Source organism: Pelophylax lessonae, assembly GCF_965119305.1.
Source record: "Pelophylax lessonae genome assembly, chromosome: 1".
Taxonomy (NCBI): Eukaryota; Metazoa; Chordata; class Amphibia; order Anura; family Ranidae; genus Pelophylax; species Pelophylax lessonae.
The window spans coordinates 851,100,288-851,124,133 of NC_138768.1; the positions used below are offsets into that span (position 1 = coordinate 851,100,288).

General features: G+C 45.5%; 1 protein-coding gene across 1 annotated transcript in view; it reads left to right on the forward strand.

Moving 5' to 3' along the window:
- The window catches only part of NAGK (N-acetylglucosamine kinase), a 46,242-nt gene extending 25,994 nt beyond the window's left edge, over positions 1-20,248 (forward strand). The window contains exons 7-10 of the mRNA XM_082243902.1: positions 2,744-2,831; positions 11,839-11,936; positions 19,244-19,322; positions 19,706-20,248. Coding sequence (XP_082100028.1) covers positions 2,744-2,831; positions 11,839-11,936; positions 19,244-19,322; positions 19,706-19,896 — 456 coding nt within the window. The 3' untranslated portion in view covers positions 19,897-20,248. The remainder of the gene's footprint in view (positions 1-2,743; positions 2,832-11,838; positions 11,937-19,243; positions 19,323-19,705) is intronic.
- The last annotated feature ends 3,598 nt before the right edge of the window (positions 20,249-23,846 follow it).

Here is a 23,846-nt window from a genome sequence, read left to right on the forward strand (position 1 = left end):
TTTTTTTTTTTTTTGCGGTACTGCGACATTGTGGCGGACAGATCGGACCCTTGACTGACATTTTTGACACTTTTGGGGGTACCAGTGACATTTCTACAGTAATCAGTGCTATATATATATATATATATATATATGCACTGTTACTGTAAAAATGACACTGGCAGGGAAGGGGTTAATGTATGCCTGGTGCTTACTGACGTGTGTGGGGGGAGGTGACTGAGTGACACAGGGACAGATCGGATGTTCAGCTATGCTGAACCCTGCAATCTGACCCTGCCTGTCACTTAGGAGATCCGCCCGCTTTGTTTACACAGCGGGTGGATCTCCAGACTCGATTCCCCGACGATCGGGGAAGAGCAGCGGCGATCGCCGCTGCTCCTCCCCTGGCCCGACTCCCGCTGTGACTGAATACAGCGGGAGCAGGAGCGAGGCTCCGGCGGCGCGCACCGCCCACAAGGGGAGGAGTCCAGCCTAGGTCTACGTCGCTGGACGATAACGAGCCACATTGCCGCAGTAGCAGCAATGTGAGCGGTCGTCATGTGGTTAAAGGTCAGTTTATATTCTAAATTCAGTGTATATACAGTATGGGCATATCTGTTCTGCAGTCATTACTTGGCTGCTTTCAGACCCATCTGCAGGTGCAGTACAGCGCACCTGGGGGCTACCTGCACTGAGCCATAGACTTCTGTTATTACCTGGGGGTTTGGTGTGCTTTCTGAAAGTGAACCACACCTGCAGGATATAATTGAAGTCTACAGAAAAGTAGCTAGCCTGCAGGAAAAGAAACGAGAGATGCTGCTCCAGGTGAAGTAATTAGCCTGATTAGGCTCCACGCATGGGTGCTAGCCCCGGCTCGCTTCCGTGAAACTGAGTTTAAAGAAAGAAATGGCTGCACACCATGCCTATGCCTGAATCCATTTATTGCAACATCCCAAAGTGACACAAACCAGACAATGACCGGTATAGATGGTTGACGCGTTTCACACAAGAATGCCTTATGAATAAGCGCAGCATTTTTGTGTGAAACGCGTCAAACCTCTGTCCCTGTCATCGTCCGATGTGTATCATTTTGGGATGTTGCAATAAGTGTATTAACACGAAACGCGTAGAGCTTATATGGATGCAATCTCTACGAATTGTGTATTTGTATCATGATTTACAACAATTCTTGTCGGACCACATTTACGCAATCCACTGTCTACCGGTTGTCGACCGCCGCACGACGATATACGTCGGCAGTCAGCCCCGGTCAGGCAAAGTGACGTATATATATACGTCACTAGCCTGTCACTTGCTTGGGAGCCAATAGCGGGCGAGCGCGCGCCCGCGGAGGCGCGCTCCCGCCCCGGCTCGTTCCCGGGCGTGTGATTTAAACACAGCTGATCACGTGGTAAAGGGCCGCTGTAAGATGCCCTCTCGGTTAAGTAAGCCCGCACTGTGGCCATCTTTGGGGTATAGAATGAGCGGGAAGTGGTTTAGATGTATCTAAACCTCAACAAAGAGCTTTTCTTATTTGGTCTCTATTAACCACTTGCCGACTGCCGCACGACTATTTACGTTGGCAGTCAGCCCCTCACAGGCAGAGTGACGTAGATCTAAGTCGCTAGCCTGTGAGGGTCTAGGGAGCGAGCGCACGCCCCCGCGTGGTCACGGACCCCCCCCCCCCCCCACACACGTGTGACCGGCGGACCCGATGTCCGCCGGTCACTCGCCGATCGTCGGTGCAGAGGGAGAAAGTCAGGCGGCTGATGTAAACAAGCCGCCTGTCATAGAAACAGTGATCATACGGTTCTACTATGTAGGACCATTGATCACTGTTCCTACACTTCAAGCCACAGCCAATCACAGTTAGAATCACGCCCCTAGGGACACACACAACCCCTCCCTCTCCAATAAAGTTAACCCCTTCACTACCAGTGTAATTTTACAGTAACAGTGCATATGTATAGCACGGATTACTGTAGAAATGTCACTGGTAACCCCAAAAGTGTCAAAAATGTCAGTCAAGGGTCCGATCTGTCCGCCGCAATGTCGCAGTACCGCAAAAAAAAATCGCAGATCGCCGCCATTACGCGTTAAAAAAAACCCACCAAAAATGACAGAAATCTTTCCCTTTGTTAGTAAACGCAATAACTTTTGCGCAAACCAATCAAAATACGCTTTTTGCGATTTTTTTACCAAACATATGTAGCAGAAAACAACTTGGCCAAAAATGTTAAAAAATTTTGATTTTTACATTTTTTTGGGGGGAATTTCATATAAAAAAAATGTGAAAAATATTGTTGTTTTTTAGCAAAATTTACGCTCTTTTTTTGTTTATAGCGCAAAAAGTAAAAATCGCACAGGTGATCAAATACCACCAAAAGAAAGCTCTGTTTGTGGGAAAAAAAGGGCGTCAAATTCGTTTAGGTGCGGCGAGCGCACGACTGCACAATTGTCCGTTAAATTCACGCAGTAAAAAATCGCAAAAAAGGAAGGGGGTAAAATCTTCCGGGGCTTAAGTGGTTAAACCAGTCTACATTCTGATTTATCTCAGGTGTATTGATTTATCATGCACGTACCTCTCCTACTTTTTTGTTTAAACATGGTCATTATTGATCCCATACCTCACTCAAAGTCCCACAGCCTTCCTCTTGACTTTTGATGGGTTTAGTTCTACTTTAATTAGGGACATCCCAGCGGTTTGTGTTTTAATATTACAGTGTAATAATCCATTGACATTTGTTCATCTCTCTCATTGCAGGTTTCTAATCGGCTTGGTATTCTCACCCACCTGTACCGGACCTTTGAGAAGTCCAAAATAGCTGGATTCTGTGTGAAGTTAGCAGAAGGTATTGCTTATCATTGTTACAATCAATAAAGTGACTGTAAGGCTCCGTTCACATGTAGGCGTTTTGGGGCGTTTTTGGGGAGTTTTTCTGCTCTAGGATCAGCTCTCAAAACGCCCAACAAGACAAATCCTATTCATTTCAATGGCCCCTGTTCACATCTGAGCGTTTTGATGCTGTAAGCAAAACGCCCAAAGCTCAAAAAAGTACATGAGCTTCTTTTTGGGCAGATTACAGGCATTTTCCATTGGTTCCTATTCAATCTAAAAACGCCTGCACAAAAACGCCTGTAAATCGCGGTAAAAATCGCGGTAAAAATCGCGGTAAAACGCTACGCTCAGGTGTGAATGTAGCCTTAGGCTCCGTTCACATTATAGCGTATGGATCACGGGCAGAACCGCGGCGGTTCCGCCCGCGATCGGGAGATTATTGCAAATCGCGGGACGCCTGTGCGTTGCCCGTTGATTTGCAATAGACCCCCAAACGCTGAGCGATGTTGCCGCGATTTCCGCCTGCCGAATCGCGGTAACATCGCGCAAAAAAAAAACCGCGGGACGCAATACGATCCAAAGAAGCTCTTGTACTCTTTTGGTCGTATTGCGTCCCGCGATTTTTTTTTTGCGCGATGTTACCGCGATTCGGCAGGCGGAAATCGCGGCAACATCGCTCAGCGTTTGGGGGTCTATTGCAAATCAACGGGCAACGCACAGGCGTCCCGCGATTTGCAATAATCTCCCGATCGCGGGCGGAACCGCGGCGGTTCTGCCCGTGATCCATACGCTATAATGTGAACGGAGCCTTAAGGCAAAATAATATATATTTTTTTTAAATAACAAACATGTTATACTTACCTGCTCTGTGTAATGGTTTTGCACAGAGCAGCCCCGATTCTCCTCTTCTCGGGTCCTCGCCGGAGCTCCTGGCTCCTCCTTTCCCACTGACTGGCCACTTATTATGGGGACACTTGTGTGCGTGTTTGCGCACAAGCCGGCCTTCTGTGTCCATAAGACACACAGAGCGTTTCTCAGCCCCACCCCCTCCTCACCGGCTGTGATTGACAGCAGCGGGAGCCAATGGCTCCTGCTGCTATGTCTGAGCCAATGAGAAGGGGGAGAGCCAGAGCTCCCGTACACATCGTTGGATTGAGATCAGGCTCAGGTAAGTATTAGGGGGCTGGAGGGGGGGGGGGGTTTAGCTGCACACTGAAGGCTTTTAACCTTCATGCATAAAATCCTGCAGGCTTTAGAACCACTTGCCTACTGGGCACTTTTACCCCCTTCTTGCCCAGGCCAATTTTCAGCTTGCAGAGCTGTCGCATTTTGAATGACAATTGCGCGGTCATGCTACACTGTACCCATATGAGATTTTTATCATTTTTTTTTTTTCACACAAATAGAGCTTTCTTTTGGTGGTATTTAACCACTTAAGCCCCGGAAGATTTTACCCCCTTCCTGACCCGGGGGTATTTTGCGATTCAGCACTGCGTGACTTTAACGGACAATTGCGCGGTTGTGCGACGCTGTACCTAAATGAATTTGACGTCCTTTTTTTCCCACAAACAGAGCTTTCTTTTGGTGGTATTTGATCACCTGTGCGATTTTTTGATCATGCGCTATAAACAAAAAAAGAGCGACAATTTTGCAAAAATAACAATATTTTTCACATTTTTTTATATGAAATTCCCCCCCAAAAAAATGTAAAAATCAAAATTGTTTAACATTTTTGGCCAATTTGTTTTCTGCTACATACGTTTGGTAAAAAAAAAATCGCAAAAAGCGTATTTTGATTGGTTTGCGCAAAAGTTATCGCGTTTACTAACAAAGGGAAAGATTTTTGTCATTTTTGTTTTTTTTTTTTTTTTACGCGTAATGGCGGCGATCTGCAATTTTTTTTTTTTTTTTTTTTTTTTTGCGGTACTGCGACATTGCGGCGGACAGATCGGACCCTTGACTGACATTTTTGACACTTTTGGGGTTACCAGTGACATTTCTACAGTAATCAGTGCTATACATATGCACTGTTACTGCAAAATGACACTGGTAGTTAAGGGGTTAACTTTATTTGAGAGGGAGGGGCTGTGTGTGTCCCTAGGGGCGTGATTCTAACTGTGATTGGCTGTGGCTTGAGCTGTAGAAACAGTGATTAATGGTCCTACATAGTAGAACCGTGTAATCACTGTTTATCCACAGGGGAGAATGACAGGCGGCTTGTTTACATCATCTCCCTCTGCAGCGACGATCGCAGAGTGACCAGCGGACATTGGGTCCGCCGGTCACACACGCGGGGGTCCGTGACCACGCGGGAGCGCGCCTCCGGGGGCGCGCGCTCGCTCCCTAGACCCTCACAGGCTAGCGACGTAGATCTACGTCACTCTGCCTGGGAGGGGCTGACTGCCGACGTTCATAGTTGTGCGGCAGTCGGCAAGTGGTTAATCACCACTGGGTTTTTAATTTTGTGCTAAATAAACTAAAATTTTTCATAGTTTGCTAACAAATTTTGCCAACAGGTATTTTTTTTTCCCTTCACTGATGTGCACTGATGAGGCTGCACTGATGAGGCTGCACAGATAGGCAGCACTGATAGGCAGCACTGTTGGGACTGCACTGATAAACAGGACCCTGATAATCAGTACCTTGATTATGAGTGTAGATGTCCCTTTAACACAAGCCGGTTATCGGCTCTCTTCTCCCTGTCAGTGTGAGGAAAAGCCGATAACTGGCTTGTATTTACATCATGATCAGCTGTCATTTAAACACAGCTGATCACGTGGTAAAGGGCCGCTGTAAGATGCCCTCTCGGTTAAGTAAGCCCGCACTGTGGCCATCTTTGGGGTATAGAATGAGCGGGAAGTGGTTTAGATGTATCTAAACCTCAACAAAGAGCTTTTCTTATTTGGTCTCTATTAACCACTTGCCGACTGCCGCACGACTATTTACGTTGGCAGTCAGCCCCTCACAGGCAGAGTGACGTAGATCTACGTCGCTAGCCTGTGAGGGTCTAGGGAGCGAGCGCGCGCCCCCGCGCGGTCACGGACCCCCCACACGTGTGACCGGCGGACCCGATGTCCGCCGGTCACTTGCCGATCGTCGCTGCAGAGGGAGAAAGGCAGGCGGCTGATGTAAACAAGCCGCCTGTCATTCTCCCCTGTGTAGAAACACTGATCATACGGTTCTACTATGTAGGACCGTTGATCATTGTTCATACATCTCAAGCCACAGCCAATCACAGTTAGAATCGCGCCCCTAGGGACACACACCACCCCTCCCTCTCAAAAAAAGTTAACCCCTTCACTGCCAGTGTCATTTTACAGTAACAGTGCATATGTATAGCACTGATTACTGTAGTAATGTCACTGGTAACCCCAAAAGTGTCAAAAATGTCAGTCAAGGGTCCGATCTGTCCGCCGCATTGTCGCAGTACCGCAAAAAAATCGCAGATCGCCGCCATTACGCGTTAAAAAAAAAAACAACAAAAATTACAGAAATCTTTCCCTTAGTTAGTAAACGCAATAACTTTTGCGCAAACCAATCAAAATTCGTTTTTTTTTTTTTACCAAACATATGTAGCAGAAAACAAATTGGCCAAAAATGTTAAAAAATTTTGATTTTTACATTTATTTTGGGGGGAATTTCATATAAAAGATGTGAAAAATATTGTTATTTTTGCAAATTTGTCGCTCTTTTTGTTTATAGCGCAAAAAGTAAAAATCGCACAGGTGATCAAATACCACCAAAAGAAAGCTCTGTTTGTGGGAAAAAAAGGACGTCAAATTAGTTTAGGTACAGCGTCGCACGACCGCGCAATTGTCCGTTAAAGTCACGCAGTGCCGAATCGCAAAAAAGGCCCTGGTCAGGAAGGGGGTAAAATCTTCCGGGGCTTAAGTGGTTAAAGGATAAGTTCACCTTGTGGAACATGTTACATTTTCCACCAGTATTTAGGGTGGAACATGTAACATGTTGCAGCTCCTGCAGCCTCTCCCCCTCAATGCTGCTCTCAGTGTGACAGCGGGCAGGAAATCTCCCCGCACCGGCGGTCACAATTCAAAAATAGCGCAGTTTGGGGCTCCGCCCACATGGCTGCTTCATTCGTTCATTCACAGATTCCTGTAAATGAATGAACTACAAGTCCCATCAGCCTTTGCAGCTGACGGCTTGCAGTTCTGAATGAGCTCCAAGGGTGCTGATGAGCGCTCTGGTAATTCATTCACAAGCCCTGCAGCTTTGAAACTGACAGCTGGTATAAAGGTACTGGCTGAAAGCTGCAGGGCTTGTCTGCAGAAGCCTGACATTACACCCCTGATCTACCCGCAGGAACAATGAATACATGCATATATTTTTCTGCAAAAATATGTGCATTTATTATTCCCCCCGCCCCCCCCCCCCCCCCCTCCAAAAAAAAAAATTTGAACTTATTCTTTAAATTTACCATTAAAGCATTTGGTTATATGTCTTCGGTTAGGGCAAAAAAAAAAAAAAAAAGCCCTGCCAGCAATCTTATGAGCTGATAACTTCCCGTGTTCTCTGCCTGTGCTGAAATGTCATCAGTTAGCCCTGGTTCCAGGTGTTTGACTACCCAAATACCCCCCTCTGTTAAGTAGAAGAGGAGTGTAGATGTTCTGTAGTCCCTCTTCTAAGGTAACAACACTGCTGCTCCATAGATACAGTGCAGTGAGTGAACGTTGTCACCCTAGGACAGGAAGTGTGTTACAGCCAGGTGAAAATAAAGGAAAAAAGCCTATAAAAGGAACCCAATGCAGTCACCACATCTAGGGCCCTCTGGAGACTATTAGTGGATTTTACAGGCTATTTAAAGAGGCTTACTAGCATCCCCTGAAGACATGCATTGGATGAAACGCGTTGGGGTGGAGCTATACGCCACCACTTCCAGTTTTGGAACTGGCGGCAATCTAAGTGCACCGCTGTATATGTTTTTACTACTTGGCATCTCGATGTTTTATTGTTTTTATGCGATTCTTATGCATCTAATAATAGATAAAAATTCAGCGCAACTGTATAAAATAATATAATAGAAAGCTGCTATGCACTAAAGGATCAATAAACCAAAAGTCCCAATAACAAATATATAACAAAAAGTGCAGCGCTATCAAATATGGATTATGAAGAAGATATCGAGGAGAGCAGTCCACAGGTGAAAATTATGGTGAAGCATGCACAAGATATAAACATTCAGTGCTCTTCAATGTGCTGGTAATCCTCCACCCAGTCTCATTAGCCTCTCACCTCACACTTAGCCCCTGTGTCACCAGACGGGCTAGTAAGACAAACTTTATCCAAGGATATCACAAATATAGATCAAATCAGTATTCCTCTTCATCAGAAGATAAGGCTCACAGGTAACAGATCACAGGTCCATAAAGCGGGTCACAGGTCCATAGGAAAACAAAGGTCCGGACATAGTGCATTACCGCAATAAATTACTTTATTGAACATAGCATAAAATCATAAAAATTACCTTGTAAAGCACTATACAAGTGCATGTGATGAGCAGATTGTATTACACACAGCGGTCTCGACCGCAATGGATGGCGGGTGACGTCACCGGCCCCTCCCCCTTCGCACGCGTTACGTCCCACTGCACGGGACTTCCTCAGCTCTGAGGAAGTCCCGAGCTGAGGAAGTCCCGTGCAGTGGGACGTAACGCGTGCGAAGGGGGAGGGGCCGGTGACGTCACCCGCCATCCATTGCGGTCGAGACCGCTGTGTGTAATACAATCTGCTCATCACATGCACTTGTATAGTGCTTTACAAGGTAATTTTTATGATTTTATGCTATGTTCAATAAAGTAATTTATTGCGGTAATGCACTATGTCCGGACCTTTGTTTTCCTATGGACCTGTGACCCGCTTTATGGACCTGTGATCTCTTACCTGTGAGCCTTATCTTCTGATGAAGAGGAATACTGATTTGATCTATATTTGTGATATCCTTGGATAAAGTTTGTCTTACTAGCCCGTCTGGTGACACAGGGGCTAAGTGTGAGGTGAGAGGCTAATGAGACTGGGTGGAGGATTACCAGCACATTGAAGAGCACTGAATGTTTATATCTTGTGCATGCTTCACCATAATTTTCACCTGTGGACTGCTCTCCTCGATATCTTCTTCATAATCCATATTTGATAGCGCTGCACTTTTTGTTATGATTCTTATGCATCGGTAATAAATTACTACCCTATATTTGGCCTGTTTTGGTATTTGGGCTTCTTTTCTATCAAATGGCGTTGTGGGCTTTTCCAAATCTCGCCAAGTGGTGGGCCGCTTCTACATTCAGAGGACCTCCAGCGGATGGATGGAGCTGGATGTCCATAGAGTGGAAACTGAGATTGTTCATTCCCAAAGCGTGACTTGCTGCATTGGCTGAGTTGGTCAGTGCAGTCTTAGGCTAGGTTTCCACTAGTGCGGCTACGAAGTCGTGCTACTTCTAGCACGACTTCGTAGCAAAAGTAAACCGCGGCTTCAGTTAGACTTGTCCCTCATATATAGAGGGAAGTCGCGCTCAAAAGTAGTACACAATTTACTTTTGAGGTCGTGGCAACTGAAGCCGCGGCAGTGGAAACGTGCCCCATTGAAAACAATGGGTTTTGACTTGCTGTGCGACTTGACATGTGTCAAGTCGCACCGCAAGTCGCACTAGTGGAAACCGAGCCTTACCCTCAGTTGCACGTGGTGTCCCCTCTTTTAGATGGTGGAAGCAATACACGGACATTTGTGGGGTTAAGGACCTTTTGGTATGTTTATGCATTTTTTTGGGTGTGGTTTTTACATTTTTTTACGCACATGATTTATAGCGGGTGTTCTAACTTATTCATTTACTTGATTACTTGCTGTTACTACAATGCAGTGTTGCTATACCCAGATCCTGCAGTCACTATATCTGCTCTCCCACAGTACACTGAACATGGAAATTCTATTATTTTAGTAAATATATATTTTCTATAACAGTCTTGTGAATTCTATCAGTGTCTGGTTAACCACTTTACCACCAGAGGATTTTGCTGTCTTACGTCTGGGCCACTTTTTGCGATTCGGCGCTGTGGAACTTTAACTGACAATTCGCGGTCGTGCGACGCCGTACCCAAACAAAATTTACGTCCTTATTTTCCCACAAACAGAGCTTTCTTTTGGTGGTATTTGATCACCTGTGCGATTTTTACTTTTTGCGCTATAAACAAAAAAAAGAGCGTAAATTTGGAAAAAATAACAATATTTTTCACATTTTTTAAATGAAATTCCCCCCAAAAAAATTTAAAAATCAAATTTTTTTAAAAATTTTTGGCCAATTTGTTTTCTGCTACATATGTTTGGTAAAAAAAAATCACAATAAACTTATTTTGATTGGTTTGCGCAAAAGTTATTGCGTTTACTAACTAAGGGAAAGATTTCTGTCATTTTTGGTGTTTTTTTTTTTAACGCGTAATGGCGGCGATCTGTGATTTTTTTTGCGGGATTGCGACATTGCGGCGGACAGATCGGACCCTTGACTGACATTTTTGACACTTTTGGGGGTACCAGTGACATTACTGCAGTAATCAGTGCTATATATATGCACTGTTACTGTAAAAATGACACTGGCAGGGAAGGGGTTAATTTTATTGGAGAGGGAGGGGTTAATGTATGCCTGGTGCTTACTGACATGTGTGGGGGGAGGTGACTGAGTGACACAGGGACAGATCGCAGGTTGAGCTATGCTGAATCCTGCAATCTGACCCTGCCTGTCACTTAGGAGATCGGCCCGCTTTGTTTACACAAGCGGGCGGATCTCCAGACTCGATTCCCCAATGATCAGGGAAGAGCGTCGGTGATCACTGCCGCTCCTCCCCTGTGACTGAATCCAGCGGGAGCGAGCCTCCGGCGGCGCGCGAGCACCGCCCAGAAGGGGAGGAGTCTAGCGACGTAAGTCTACGTCGCTGGACGGAATCGAGCCACTTTGCCCCAGTACAGTCCCAGTGACTGGTCGGCAAGTGGTTAAAGCTTGTAGGAGGAGTTTTCATTCTACTCTGACTGTCCCTTAGCACTGCAGGACCCCTGACCCTCTGTCTGGACAGTGCTGATTGGCCCTGTGCTGATGCACATGCAGAAAAAAAAAACTCTCTAGCAATAGACACCAAACATAGCCTCAAAGACTCTGTACTATCAGGAGATGGATTGGGGACAGTGGAAAAAGGGGAGGATCAGAGAAGACAGGATCAAACAGCCTTTTTACATAATGTAGAGGATTAGGTTGCACAGTAAGTATAACAAGCACGCTTTACTTCATATACAGACTGATTTTACTGTTGTGGGTTTAGTAACACTTTAAGGCGCTGCACCTTTTATTACTGTTATATCCGTTTATGCGCCAGTTCCCTAGGACATCTGTACATGCGTGGGGTTTCCTTCACATGTGCAAAGACCAGGGGAGTCCGAATCCTTCCCTATATGAAAATCAGCCACACATGTGGAGATATGCCAAGGAGTTCTGCTAGAACCTGGAGGCTAGGCAGAGCCCACGGGCACATCTGTGCATGCAGCATAATAGTGATGCCCAAAGGGGAGGGCGGAGCCACCTAGTAGGCAGACTGACGTTCCTCCAAAAAAAAAAAAAGTATTTTTTCTATCGCAAAGGATATTTGTAATTGTTGTGCAAAAAGGTAAATCAGCGCAATTAAATATAAAGTGGTATAGTGTTAAGACCCAATAATTTGGGACACCTAAAAAAATACAGCAGCTATATAGAACCTCCTTCACTAACGGGAGAAATGAACTATAGACAAATATGTATACAGCGCTATATAAAATCAAATAAAGTGACAATGAGCGAGTTTATTGATTTATATGAAGCACTGTAAGCGAGTTTATTGATTTATATGATGCACATTGTCACTTTATTTGATTTTATATAGCGCTGTATACATATTTGTTTATTTGTAATTGTTGACATGTTCCTGATTTCTTTCAATGACAAGGTCCACTTTGAAATGCTGAACATATAACCACCCCTTATTTCATTCCAGGAGCCAATAAGGGGGATGCTCTGTGCCGCTTGGTCTTTCAGAGCGCTGGCGAGGTCCTGGCCAGTCACGTTGTTGCTGTACTTCCTAAAGTCGACAAGGTAACTTTCTTATTGTTATTTATTAACCGGTTGCCGACCGCCGCACTATATACTGCGGCGGTCAGCCCCGGCCAGGCAGAGTGACGTATCGATACGTCACTCGCCTGTCACTGACTTGCGAGCCTATTGCGGGCGCGCGCCCGCCGCGGCTCGTTCACAGGCAAGTCAGTGCGTGTGACCGGCGGACTCGATGTCCGCCAGTCACACTACGATCGCTCCTGTGAAGGGAGAAAGACAGAGCGGCTTGTGTAAACAAGCTGCCTGTCAGTTCTCCCTGTGTAAAAGTGAAGATCTGTCCGTTCTACTATGTAGAACTGTTGATCTTTGCTTTTACACCAATAGCAATGTCCCTGCACAGTTAGAATCACGCCCCTAGGACACACTTAACCCCTCCCTGTCCAATAAAGTTAACCCCTTCCCTGCCAGTGTCATTTTTGCAGTAACAGTGCATATGCATAGCACTGATTACTGCAGTAATGTCACTGGTACCCCCAAAAGTGTCAAAAATGTCAGTCAAGGGTCCGATCTGTCCGCCGCAATGTCGCAGTACCGAAAAAAAAATCGCAGATTGCCGCCATTACGCGTTAAAAAAAAAACACCAAAAATGACAAAAATCTTTCCCTTTGTTAGTAAACGCGATAACTTTTGCGCAAACCAATCAAAATACGCTTTTTGCGATTTTTTTTTTTTACCAAACATAGGTAGCATAAAACAAATTGGCCGAAAATGTAAAAAATTTCGATTTTTACATTTTTTTGGGGGAATTTCATATAAAAAAATGTGAAAAATATTGTTATTTTTGCAAAATTGTCGCTCTTTTTTTGTTTATAGCGCATGATCAAAAAATCGCACAGGTGATCAAATACCACCAAAAGAAAGCTCTGTTTGTGGGAAAAAAAGGACGTCAAATTCGTTTAGGTACAGCGTTGCATGATCGCGCAATTGTACGTTAAAGTCACGCAGTAAAAAATCGCAAAAAAACCCTGGTCCTTTAGCAGCCAAATCCTCCGGGGCTTAAGTGGTTAAACTTTAATTTAAAAAAAAAAAAAAAAAAAAAAAGGCTGTTTGATTTAACAATGATTTGTTCTTCAGATCTTAAAAAGTGAATGTCAAGCACTAAAGTTCTCATTGCAATTTATTCCTCAATAGCTACAAAGGATATAAATCCACTTAGTGTTCTCCAAATACCATTTGAGAACCCAGGTATTACCTGGTAAAAGTAGCAGTGAAATCATCGCTGTGCTGTACAGAGATTGTGCAGAGATCAGAGCTGTGGGAGGGGCCTAGCAGGCTCCGCCTACTACAGGCTGCTTGCAGAAAACTACAGAAGGGGCGGAGACCAGACCAGTCACCCTGCACAAGGAGAGAGGGCAGAGCTGTGGGAGGGACCTAACAGGCTCCGCCTACCACAGGCTGCTTGCAGAAAACTACAGAAGGGGCGGAGACCAGACCAGTCACCCTGCACAAGGAGAGAGGGCAGTGGGAGGGGCCTAGCAGGCTCCACCTACTACAGGCTGCCTGCAGAAAACTACAGAAGGGGGGGAGACCAGACCAGTCACCCTGCACAAGGAGAGAGGGCAGTGGGAGGGGCCTAGCAGGCTCCACCTACTACAGGCTGCCTGCAGAAAACTACAGAAGGGGGGGAGACCAGACCAGTCACCCTGCACAAGGAGAGAGGGCAGAGCTGCGGGAGGGACCTAGCAGGTTCCACCTACTACAGGCTGCCTGCAGAAAAATACAGGAGGGGGCAGAGACCAGACCAGTCACCCTGCACAAGGAGAGAGGGCAGAGCAGTGGGAGGGAACTTGCAGGCTCCGCCTACTACAGGCTGCTTGCAGAAAAATACAGGAGGGGGCGGAGACCAGACCAGTCACCCTGCACAAGGAGAGAGGGCAGAGTTGTGGGAGGGACCTAACAGGCTCCGCCTACTTAAGGCTGCTTGCAGAAAACTACAGGAGGGGGCGAAGACAAGGCCAGTTACCCTGCACAAGGAGAGAGAGCAGAACTGTGGGAGGGACCTAGCAGGCTCCGCCTACTACAGGCTGCTTGCAGAAAAATACAGGAGGGGGCAGAGACAAGACCAGTCACCCTGCACAAGGAGAGAGGGCAGAGCTGCGGGAGGGACCTAGCAGGCTCCGCCTACTACAGGCTGCTTGCAGAAAACTACAGGAGGGGGCGGAGTCAAGACCAGTCACCCTGCACAAGGAGAGAGGGCAGAGCTGTGGGAGGGACCTAACAGGCTCCGCCTACTTAAGGCTGCTTGCAGAAAACTTTATGCATGCTGCCTTGAGTAGGCGGAGCCTGCTAGGTCCCTCCCACAGCTCTGCCCGCTCTCCTTGTTCTAGTCCTTCCCTACTGTACCAGACAACTTACTGCACTCCTTTCATTAGGGATTTCCCCTTGCTTCTTGCAGAAATAGGGGATCCAAATTCCTTGTGAATATTGAGAAATATATGTAACCACTTGGCGCCTGCGCTATAGCTGAAAGACGGCTACAGTGCAGGCTTAAAATGCTGGGAGAGCGTACATGGACAACCTCCTGTTCTCGCTCTGTGCTTGGGACTCAGCTGATCACTAATCAAGGTAAAGGGCCAATCACAGCGGGCCCTTTACCACGTGATCAGCTGTCAACCAATGACAGCTGATCGCGGATGTAAACAGAAGCCGGCTATCTGCTTTTTTTCCCCCTCGCACTTTTAGCATGAAGAAAAGAAGAAAGCCATTAACCAGCTTCTGTTAGAGGAACATCGGTCCCCTTAGTGCCCACCAGTGCCATCTATCAGTGCCCATCAGTACTGCTCATCAGTGCCCATCATTAGTGCTACCTATCGTTGCCCATCAGTGCTGCCTATCATTGCCCATCAGTGCCTCCTCATCAGTGCCCATCACTGCTGCCTATGGTTGCCCATCAGTGCTGCTAATAGGCTGTAGAAGAAAAGCCTAAGTCTAACTATTTTAAAAAATGTTCCCTCCCTCCTCCTACATATAAAAGATCTGTGTACTTTTGGCTCTGGTCCGATCACATGATCCTGCAGCTCCTTCTCCCCTGTGTCAGGGTGGCTGCTGCTGCAGGAGAGAGAGGAAGGAGCTCCAACAATGGCTGGGCTATGACAGCCTACGGGTGATGTCACAGCTCCCGCAATTCCCAATCGTTGTCAAGGGCTCCCTGAGCCAAAGCTGCAGGATCATGTGACCAGACCAGACCAGACTGGATTAAAAACAGGTAAGTACATAAACCTTTTTTTTGATACAGGTTATGTAGGAGTTGGGGGAGGGAACATTTTTAACCACTTAAGCTTGCGTTACTTTTACTGACAATTGCGCGGTTGTGTGACGCTGTACCCAAGAAAAATTGATGTCCTTTCCCCCACAAATAGAGCTTTCTTTTGGTGGTATTTGATCACATCTGCTATTTTTTTTTTTTTTTTTTGCGCTATAAACAAAAAAAGACAAACTATTTATTTAAAAAAAAAAAAAAAAACTTTCTGCTATAAAACATGTCCAATAAATTTTTTTTAAAAAAAATCTAATTTCTTCATCAATGAAGCCCAATATGTATTCTGCTATATATTTTTGGTTAAAAAAAATCCCAATAAGCGTATATTAATTGGTTTATAGCATCGACAAACTATATGATATTTTTTCATTTATTTATTTCACTAGTAATGGTGGCGATCAGCAACTTATAGCGGGACTGCGACATTGCAGCGGACACATCTGACACTTTTTTGAGGACCAGTGACACTAATACAGTGATGAGTGCTAAAAAAAATATGCACTGTCACTGTACTAATGACACTGGCAGAGAAGGGAAAGGATTAACATCAGGGGCAATCAAAGGATTAGATGTGTGCCTAGGGAGTGCTTTCTAACTGTGTGGGGGTGTTTGCACTGTGGGAAGGCAGAGATGCGTGTTCCTGCTTAACAGAAACACAGGATCACTACCTTCCCTTCTCACAGAATGGCGATCTGCCTGGTTTACATCGACAGACCACCGTTCTGCTTCTCTCTGGAACGATCGGCGGGTCCCGGCGGACATCGAGTGCGCTGGAGCAGGTCGCCGGCAGCGCGCCCCAGACCCCAAAGTGGAGAGAAAAACAAAAAAGGCGAGAGACACCTTGCCACTTTATATGTACTGCATATGGTCAGCAAGCGGTTAATGATCCTGATGACCCTGATCAAAAGTTTACACACCCCGGTTCTTAACCACTTACCGAATACTGACGTACCCGTACGTCGGGTAACTTTGCGGGGTTATACCGGGATGATGCCTGTAGCTAGAGGCACCATCCTGGTACCGTGGTTTAAAGCCGACGGTCGGCTGTCCGTCGGTAACGACCGATGCGGCTCGGGAGCCGCTCAATCGTTAACCGGGTGAGCGGGAGGGGACGTCCCCCCCCCCTCCCGCCGCCTTCCGTGGCTTTGCTCGGGGCTCCCGTCCCACCGGGAGCCCCAAGCACCCAGCCGGCACGTCTGCGGGCTGGATGGAGTCCCGATGAATGCCGGAAACGGCATCGATCGGGTCTCCGATGACGTAACCCGGAGGCGGCGTCCATGACGTCACTTCCGGGTTACTGTGCTGCAAAAGGCGGCAAATTTAAAAAACGGCTGTATGCAGAAACGCCGTTTTCGGCGTTTTGCATACATGGAAGTGTAGTGGAGGGGTCGAGGGTCTTTTAGACTGGTAACCCCAAAAGTGTCAAAAATGTCAGTCAAGGGTCCGATCTGTCCGCCCCAATGTCGCAGTCCCGCAAAAAAAAAAAAAATCGCAGATCGCCGCCATTACGCGTTAAAAAAAAAAACAACAAAAATGACAATCTTTCCCTTTGTTAGTAAACGCGATAACTTTTGCGCAAACCAATCAAAATATGCTTTTTGCGATTTTTTTTTTTTTTTTTTTTTTTTTTTTTTTTACCAAAAATTTGTAGCATAAAACAAATTTCCCCGAAAATTTGATTTTTACATTTTTTTTTTTTCATATAAAAAAAAATGTGAAAAATATTGTTATTTTTGCAAAATTGACGCTCTTTTTTTTGTTTATAGCGCATGATCAAAAAATCGCACAGGTGATCAAATACCACCAAAAGAAAGCTCTGTTTGTGTGGAAAAAAAGGACGTTAAATTAGTTTAGGTACAGCGTCGCACGACCGCGCAATTGTCCGTTAAAGTCACGCAGTGCCAAATCGCAAAATAGGCCCTGGTCAGGAAGGGGGTAAAATCTTCCGGGGGCTTAAGTGGTGGCAGCAGCTTTTTTAGGTATCCTGTTAAGGGTTTTAAAGCGTCCCCTTTGGATAGTAAAATTTACGGAGCTAGCCGCCGTTGCACGGGCGTGTGCAATTTTAAAGCGTATAAAATGCAATAAATACCAGCGCCTTTTATAGCAGCAAACTGAAAACACTGGTATGTAAATTTGTATATATCAAAAATAGAGTTGCGCTAAAACTAGTGAAGAATAAGTCCCAACAGTCCACATGCAATCAATTGCTCAATATGCGTAGAAAACTGGAGAATCTTGATAGCAATAGTGTGTCAATGCTGCAATACAAGATGTGGGAGGTACTAATAGGACATCCACCCAGGTGATAAACCGACAAAGACAGAGTGAATTCCCAGCCACCATATACTGCCTCTTACCGGACAAAAGTGGATCTGGAGCAGTGAGTGGTTAAGGATCACTGTAACCTTTCACAGAATCATACAGCTCCCAGCGCTTCCGCTTCAAGATGTTGTTGTACAATCCTATTCAGACTCCCATAGGTGCCGTATCTCACATGTATTGGGGGATATTAAACAAAAGGGACAGGCCCATAGTGCATTATCTTTAAACAACCTTTATTTGGGTATACACACAATTATGCACTCACCCATTTGATGTATAACAAGCACATATCACAGCAGATAGTAATCAGCCTGAGTCTGTCCCGCAGTGTTCCTTCTGCAAACCAAAAATATGGCCGTGCTTAGACTTCCGGGTGTGACGTAAGACGCTCGGCTAGCCCCTCCTAATGCATTTCGTCATTCTAACGTTATCAAAGGAGGCATAGATTCACCAATTTTAAAGCGTGACATGTTTGGTATCCATTTACTTTGCATAACATCATCATTTATATTTTACCAAATAAATTGGGTATGTATTGTGTTTTGTTTTACAATTCAGAAAAATTTTATTTTTTCCAAAAAATTTTTTGAAAAAGAGCAGCGCAAATACTGTGACATAAAAATTGCAACACTCAACAATTTATTCTTTTGGACCTCTGCTTTAAATATATATATGTTTGGGGGTTCTAAGAATTTTCTATCCAAAATAAACAGAATTTTTGTAAAATCTTACCTGTAAAATTCCTTTCTCTGAGTCCTCCGACAGTCGCCGCCGCCTCTAAATCCTCACTGTTGGGTATTGACTTCTGCTCCGCAGGAGTAGCTAGGCATAAAGACTTAGTCAAAAGAAAGACAGAGGCCCCACACAGAAGTACTTACCTGTACCAGATGGCGTGGGGAGCCTCTCAGAACGGAAATCCGCTGTCCTCATCTGACAGGGAGTTCCGTTAGCCAGGGACATTACACCGCAGCATCGCAGATGTGTCCAGTGAGGTAGCCACCTCACGGCTGCATACCTGCTGCGAGCAGGGATGGGTCGTTCATAATGCCAGGACGAACCACGGCTGAACGCTCGATGGTGGGCTGGGGGTCCATTTGACCCTCTGCCCTGGAGAACCAGGGCGGTCAGTCCGAATCCCAGCACAGCATGAATCACTCTTCTTCCGAAGAATCGACTAAAACTGAAGCTGACAAAATAAACAGCTAGTAAAGTAAGAAAAAACTGACATTTTCAAAGAAAATCAAATAAAAATTAGTTAGGCTGAGACTGTAGCCCCAGCACATGGAATCCTAACTACTCCTGACGCTAGGCAGAAAGAAACTGAGTTGGGAGTGGTCACTGCAGGGGGGTATTGACCAGATGGGACAGCCCCCATGGCTGTGTATATGCAAATGCCTTTGTTCTTTTGACTAAGTCTTTATGCCTAGCTACTCCTGCGGAGCGGAAGTCAATACCCAACAGTGATGACTTAGAGGCGGCGGCGACTGTCGGAGGACGTAAGAGAAATACTGATACAAGTAAACATAAAGTGCCAGTGAAGGCCTTAAGCTCAAGTGCTTAATCTAGCTGCCCACCATGGTCATGGCCCAGGTATGAGAACTTGTTCATGATGGGTATTAGAATGGGCAGATCTCTCCGGTTGCCCATTCTCTTTTCAGATAGTCATTCTCCTCTGCAGCCCTGGGCTGATTGTCTCTTCTTCCTGTAGGTCTTATTCGAAGGGGAACTGGGTCTACCGGTGGTGGCCGAGGGTTCTGTGTGGAACAGTTGGGACTTCCTGAAAGATGGTGAGATTCTAATTTAAATCCGAAATTTACCTAAACTGGATTTCTATGACCACTTACTATATCCTTAGAAACATCAACCTATGAGATGGTCTACACTCCAAACAAAAGTTGGAGTTGGGATTTAGGTCTTGCATTCTTTCTCCAGCATCTGTATATACCCCCCACAGACAGGTGCGGTGGAAATAATTAGAGTTACACAGCCAAACTTGGCCAACCACTGTTTGTCGGGTTTTCATGGAGCACTGTGCGATAAAAAAGCTGGATATTTTTTCTGTATTTTCTGTGGGTCCTGAATCAAAGGACAAGCCTCAGCATGCTGCTCAATCATTATTAACTATGTACAGGTCATCTTAGGTGCGCTAACTAGTTTTCCTACTTCACAGGTTTTATTCAGGTCCTGGACAAAGCCCGGAGCAGCCAACATGGCAACGGTCTGCGGCGGTTCAGCATCTTGAGGCTCAAGCAGTCATCGGCTGTGGGCGGAGCCTGCCTGGGAGCCAAGAACATTGGGCAAATTCTACCTCTTAACTACCAAGATAACGTGGATGTCTTCTACACCCATTCCTTTACGTAGACCGAGAAGACGTGCTCTACATTGTGATGCTGGTTCTCATGTACTCTAGTGATACACATAATGGAAGGGGTAGGTAGACAAGAGAGATGCGCTACCTAAATCTTCCAGTGATTAAGACTCTTTGGGGTTTATTTACTAAAACTAGAGAGTGAAAAATCTTGTGCAGCTCTGCATTGTAGCCAATCGGCTTCTAAATTCAGCTTGTTTACTGAGAAAAAAGCCTGGAAGCTGATTAGGTTCTATGCAGAGCTGCACCAGATTTTGTATCCTCCAATTTTAATAAATCAACGCTTTTGGGTATTATGGAACTGTCATGTTAAAAGTAAACCTTTATATGCTCTGTAATAACGGCGCCTTTAATCCCCCCAATCAGCTGTTTCAAACACTCCTTCTTTCCAAAGAATGTGCAACCAAGGCAGACTAAGGCCCCTTTCACATAGGCGGACCCTTTAGATCCGCCTGTCCGTTTTTTTTTTGGCTGATCTGAACAGACGCCCCATGCATCTCTATGGGGCATCGGATGTCAGTGGAGACATGTCCGCTGACATCCGATCTGATCCGATCCGTCAAATCTGGACGGATGGAAACCCTATTTTCCATCCGTCCAGCGACTCGGATTGGATGAGAACGGACAGGCGGTCCGTTCTCATCTGATTCCCCCATAGAGAACAGCGGGGACCTGACAGCTCTGTCTCGGCACACAGCGCGAAGATGGAGCTGCCATCTGCCTACTCGGGTATCGGCGGATCGATCCCCCGCTGAGAAAAACTGAGTCCCCCGACGGACTCCCATGTGTGAAAGGGGCCTTAGGCTTCATTCACACTTGTACGACTTCAAAGTTGTGCAACTTTTGATGGGTGCAAGTCACCCACTACAAAGTCAGACCCCCTGTTGCATGTAAAACATTCAGGTACGACTTTTATGCAACTTTTGAGGGTTAACATTGAAGTCTATAGCCCTCAAGTTGAATGAAAGTCAGACCAAAATAGTACATGAACTACTACTTTGAAGCCGCTACGACTTTATATATGAATGGTTATCATTGGAAAACATGGGGTACGACTTGTCATGCGACTTTGATGTCCAAAGTCGTATGACAAGTCGCACAAGTGTGAATGAGGTGTAAACTGCTGTGTTACTGACATATACGTTCCGACTTTTAGCCAAAAGTAGACAACTTGGCCCATTTCTTTCTCTACCAGTCTACCCAACCTGCAGACATATTCAGAAGGCAGCAACACATGACTATCCTAGGAAGGATGGGGAAAGAGGGAACGACACATTCCATTAGCCTTTTTCAACTTTTGTTTTTAGGCCTCTTTCACACGGCCGCTCCGGTGTTCTGCTCCGCTGCGGGACTTTTTTTTTTTTTTCACTGAGCGGATGACATTTGTGTCATCCGCTCCGTATGTCCGCATATCATCCCATCCGTTTGCGGATAATATGCGGACATAATGTAAGTCTATGGGGATTGCGGATGTCAGCGGATGACACCGCTGACATCCGATTTTCCTTCCTTTCCGTTTTTTTGAACGGAGGAAGAATAGGGTTCTGTTCCGTTCCAAAAAACGGAACAGAACTGAAAGGAAGAAAATCGGTTGTCAGCGGATGGTATTCCGCTGACATCCGCAATGCCATTGACTTACATTATGTCCGTAAATCATCCGCAAAAAAATAGGATGATTTGCGGACATACGGAGCGCCCGTGTGAAAGGGCCCTTACTTAATTACTTAACCTTCTAAACCAGTGATGGTGAACCTTGGCACCCCAGATGTTTTTGAGCTACATTTCCCATGATGCTCAACTACACTGTAGAGTGCATGCGCATCATGGGAAATTTTAGTTCCAAAACATCTGGGGTGCCAAGGTTCACCAACACTGTTCTAAACCATTTTCAAGAAGCCCTTGCTAAAATTAATTTACCAGATGTCCGTATGAAGAAAGCCTCTACCATTGCTGGGCCGTGGAAGGGCTGTGATACTTACAGTGGTGGTCAGAATGCCACTGTAGCAGACAGGTAACAAGACTTGTCAAGTGGCATTTGACCCAGAACTATGCAGGAATCACCAGATGGGAGGTCAATCAGCCACGGCTCTAGGGACCCTCAGATTCCACAGAATTCTGGCTGCATTAGATTAAAATATGGGACTGGAACCAAGTTTTTGTTGGCTGTCATGCTCCAAAGATCAATTTTCCCCAAATACCTTTGAGAACACAGATGCTAGCTGGTAAAAGCAGCAGTGGCTTCATCACTCTGCTGTATATAGCAGAGCTGTGGGATTGGCCCAGTAGGCTCCACCCACTAGAGACTGCCTTTAAAAAACTACAGGAGGGAAGCGGAGACAAGACCAGTTACCCTGCGAGTAAAGGCCCGTACACACGTACCGATCGTCGGCATACAAACGTCGGTGGACGAAGGATCTGCCGATTGTACGCGTGTTAGTATGGTGCCTCCGACAGATGTCTGCGCACAATCCGCGGACAAAAGTCTTTCTTGCAAACATGAAAATATTTGTATGCCGACACCAGAACGGACGATTGTTCGCCTGTCAGTACACAATTCTGCCGACACACAGCTACAAATCCCAACACGCATGATCAAACCAAATGAGTTCCCGGAAGAATTTTCTCTAGTAAACTCAACATTTTATTCAGAAAGAACTTTCGGCTCGCGGAAGTCCAAGAAATAGGTGAAATGCGGAGCACATGCTCATCTTGATAAATGTGAGAAGAAGGAAGATGCTGCTCATAATGCCATACTTTTCTAATAAAAAGGCATGTGTTCTGTTATGATGAAGATAATGTTTGTCTATTCTATCTGTTCTATCAAATTTTAGAATTAAATAATTTGAACTCTTCACCATTATTTTTGTATTTTCACACCAAAGATCTAACTATTGATATGACCCTTTATTCTTGTATGAATTAATGTCTAAAACATATTTTTCAGGTTATGCACAATATTAAACATGTTAACAAATTCAGATAGGCCATTTTTTATTTTAAATTTTCTTTATTTTTTGGATCTCAGCAAAAAAAAAACAAAGCAAACATCAATACTTTCCGTATAATAAACTAAACATAAAAAAGGTCCATTTGGACAAAATTAAACTAGAAACTGGCAAACAGGGGTAAAATAAATAATAGGGGGTTACACAAATTAAAGTTGCTGGTAACTGTAATCAGGTTGCCATGAGGGCAGGTTTGGATCCTGCTGGCCATATTGCCACTGGCCATGTGGCATTTGGCGAGGTGGTGGGTGTTGTGGAGGTGGAGGTGGAGGTGGAGGGCACGGGTGCTCCTGGCATGCGTGGCTGTGCTCATTAAGTATGCCGTTTTCTGCGTTTTGCAGCACATCCAGAATAATTTTTCTGGCATACTGACACTGCCTGAGGTCCACCTTATCCAGGATTTTGGCAGTCATATTCCCGAAGGACTCATTGGCCTCCGGTTTCCGACGTAGGGCTATGGTGGCCTCCTGGATAAACTCGTCGGTGATGTCATCCACGTGCTTCCTCTTTTGCCTCCGTTTGGCAGGAGGAGGTGGTGGTGGAAAGAGTTCCGCAGGCTCCTCAGGCTCCACAGGCTCCCCAGGCTCCTGGCTGCAACCTGGCTCCTCCTCAGTGACACTTCCCTGTTGATGAAATGAACAATTGATTAGAATGTTATAGTGTATATAAAAATGCATGTTTGTTATATTATAGTGAACAAATAGCAGACTTTACATACAGTGGCATATCTAGGGTCTCCAGTGCCCTTGTTGAGGAGCTGTATTTGGCAACAACCCCCCCCCCCCCCAAGATCAATGTAAAACTGTAACCCACCCCCCCAAAAAAAAATTAAAGGGCATTAAAAGTTTCTAATTTGCCCCTTGTTTGCCCAGTGTAGAGCTCTCTAGTGGGCAATCATTGTCTCAGGTGTGAAAAAGAAAGAGAGGGTTGAGAGATAG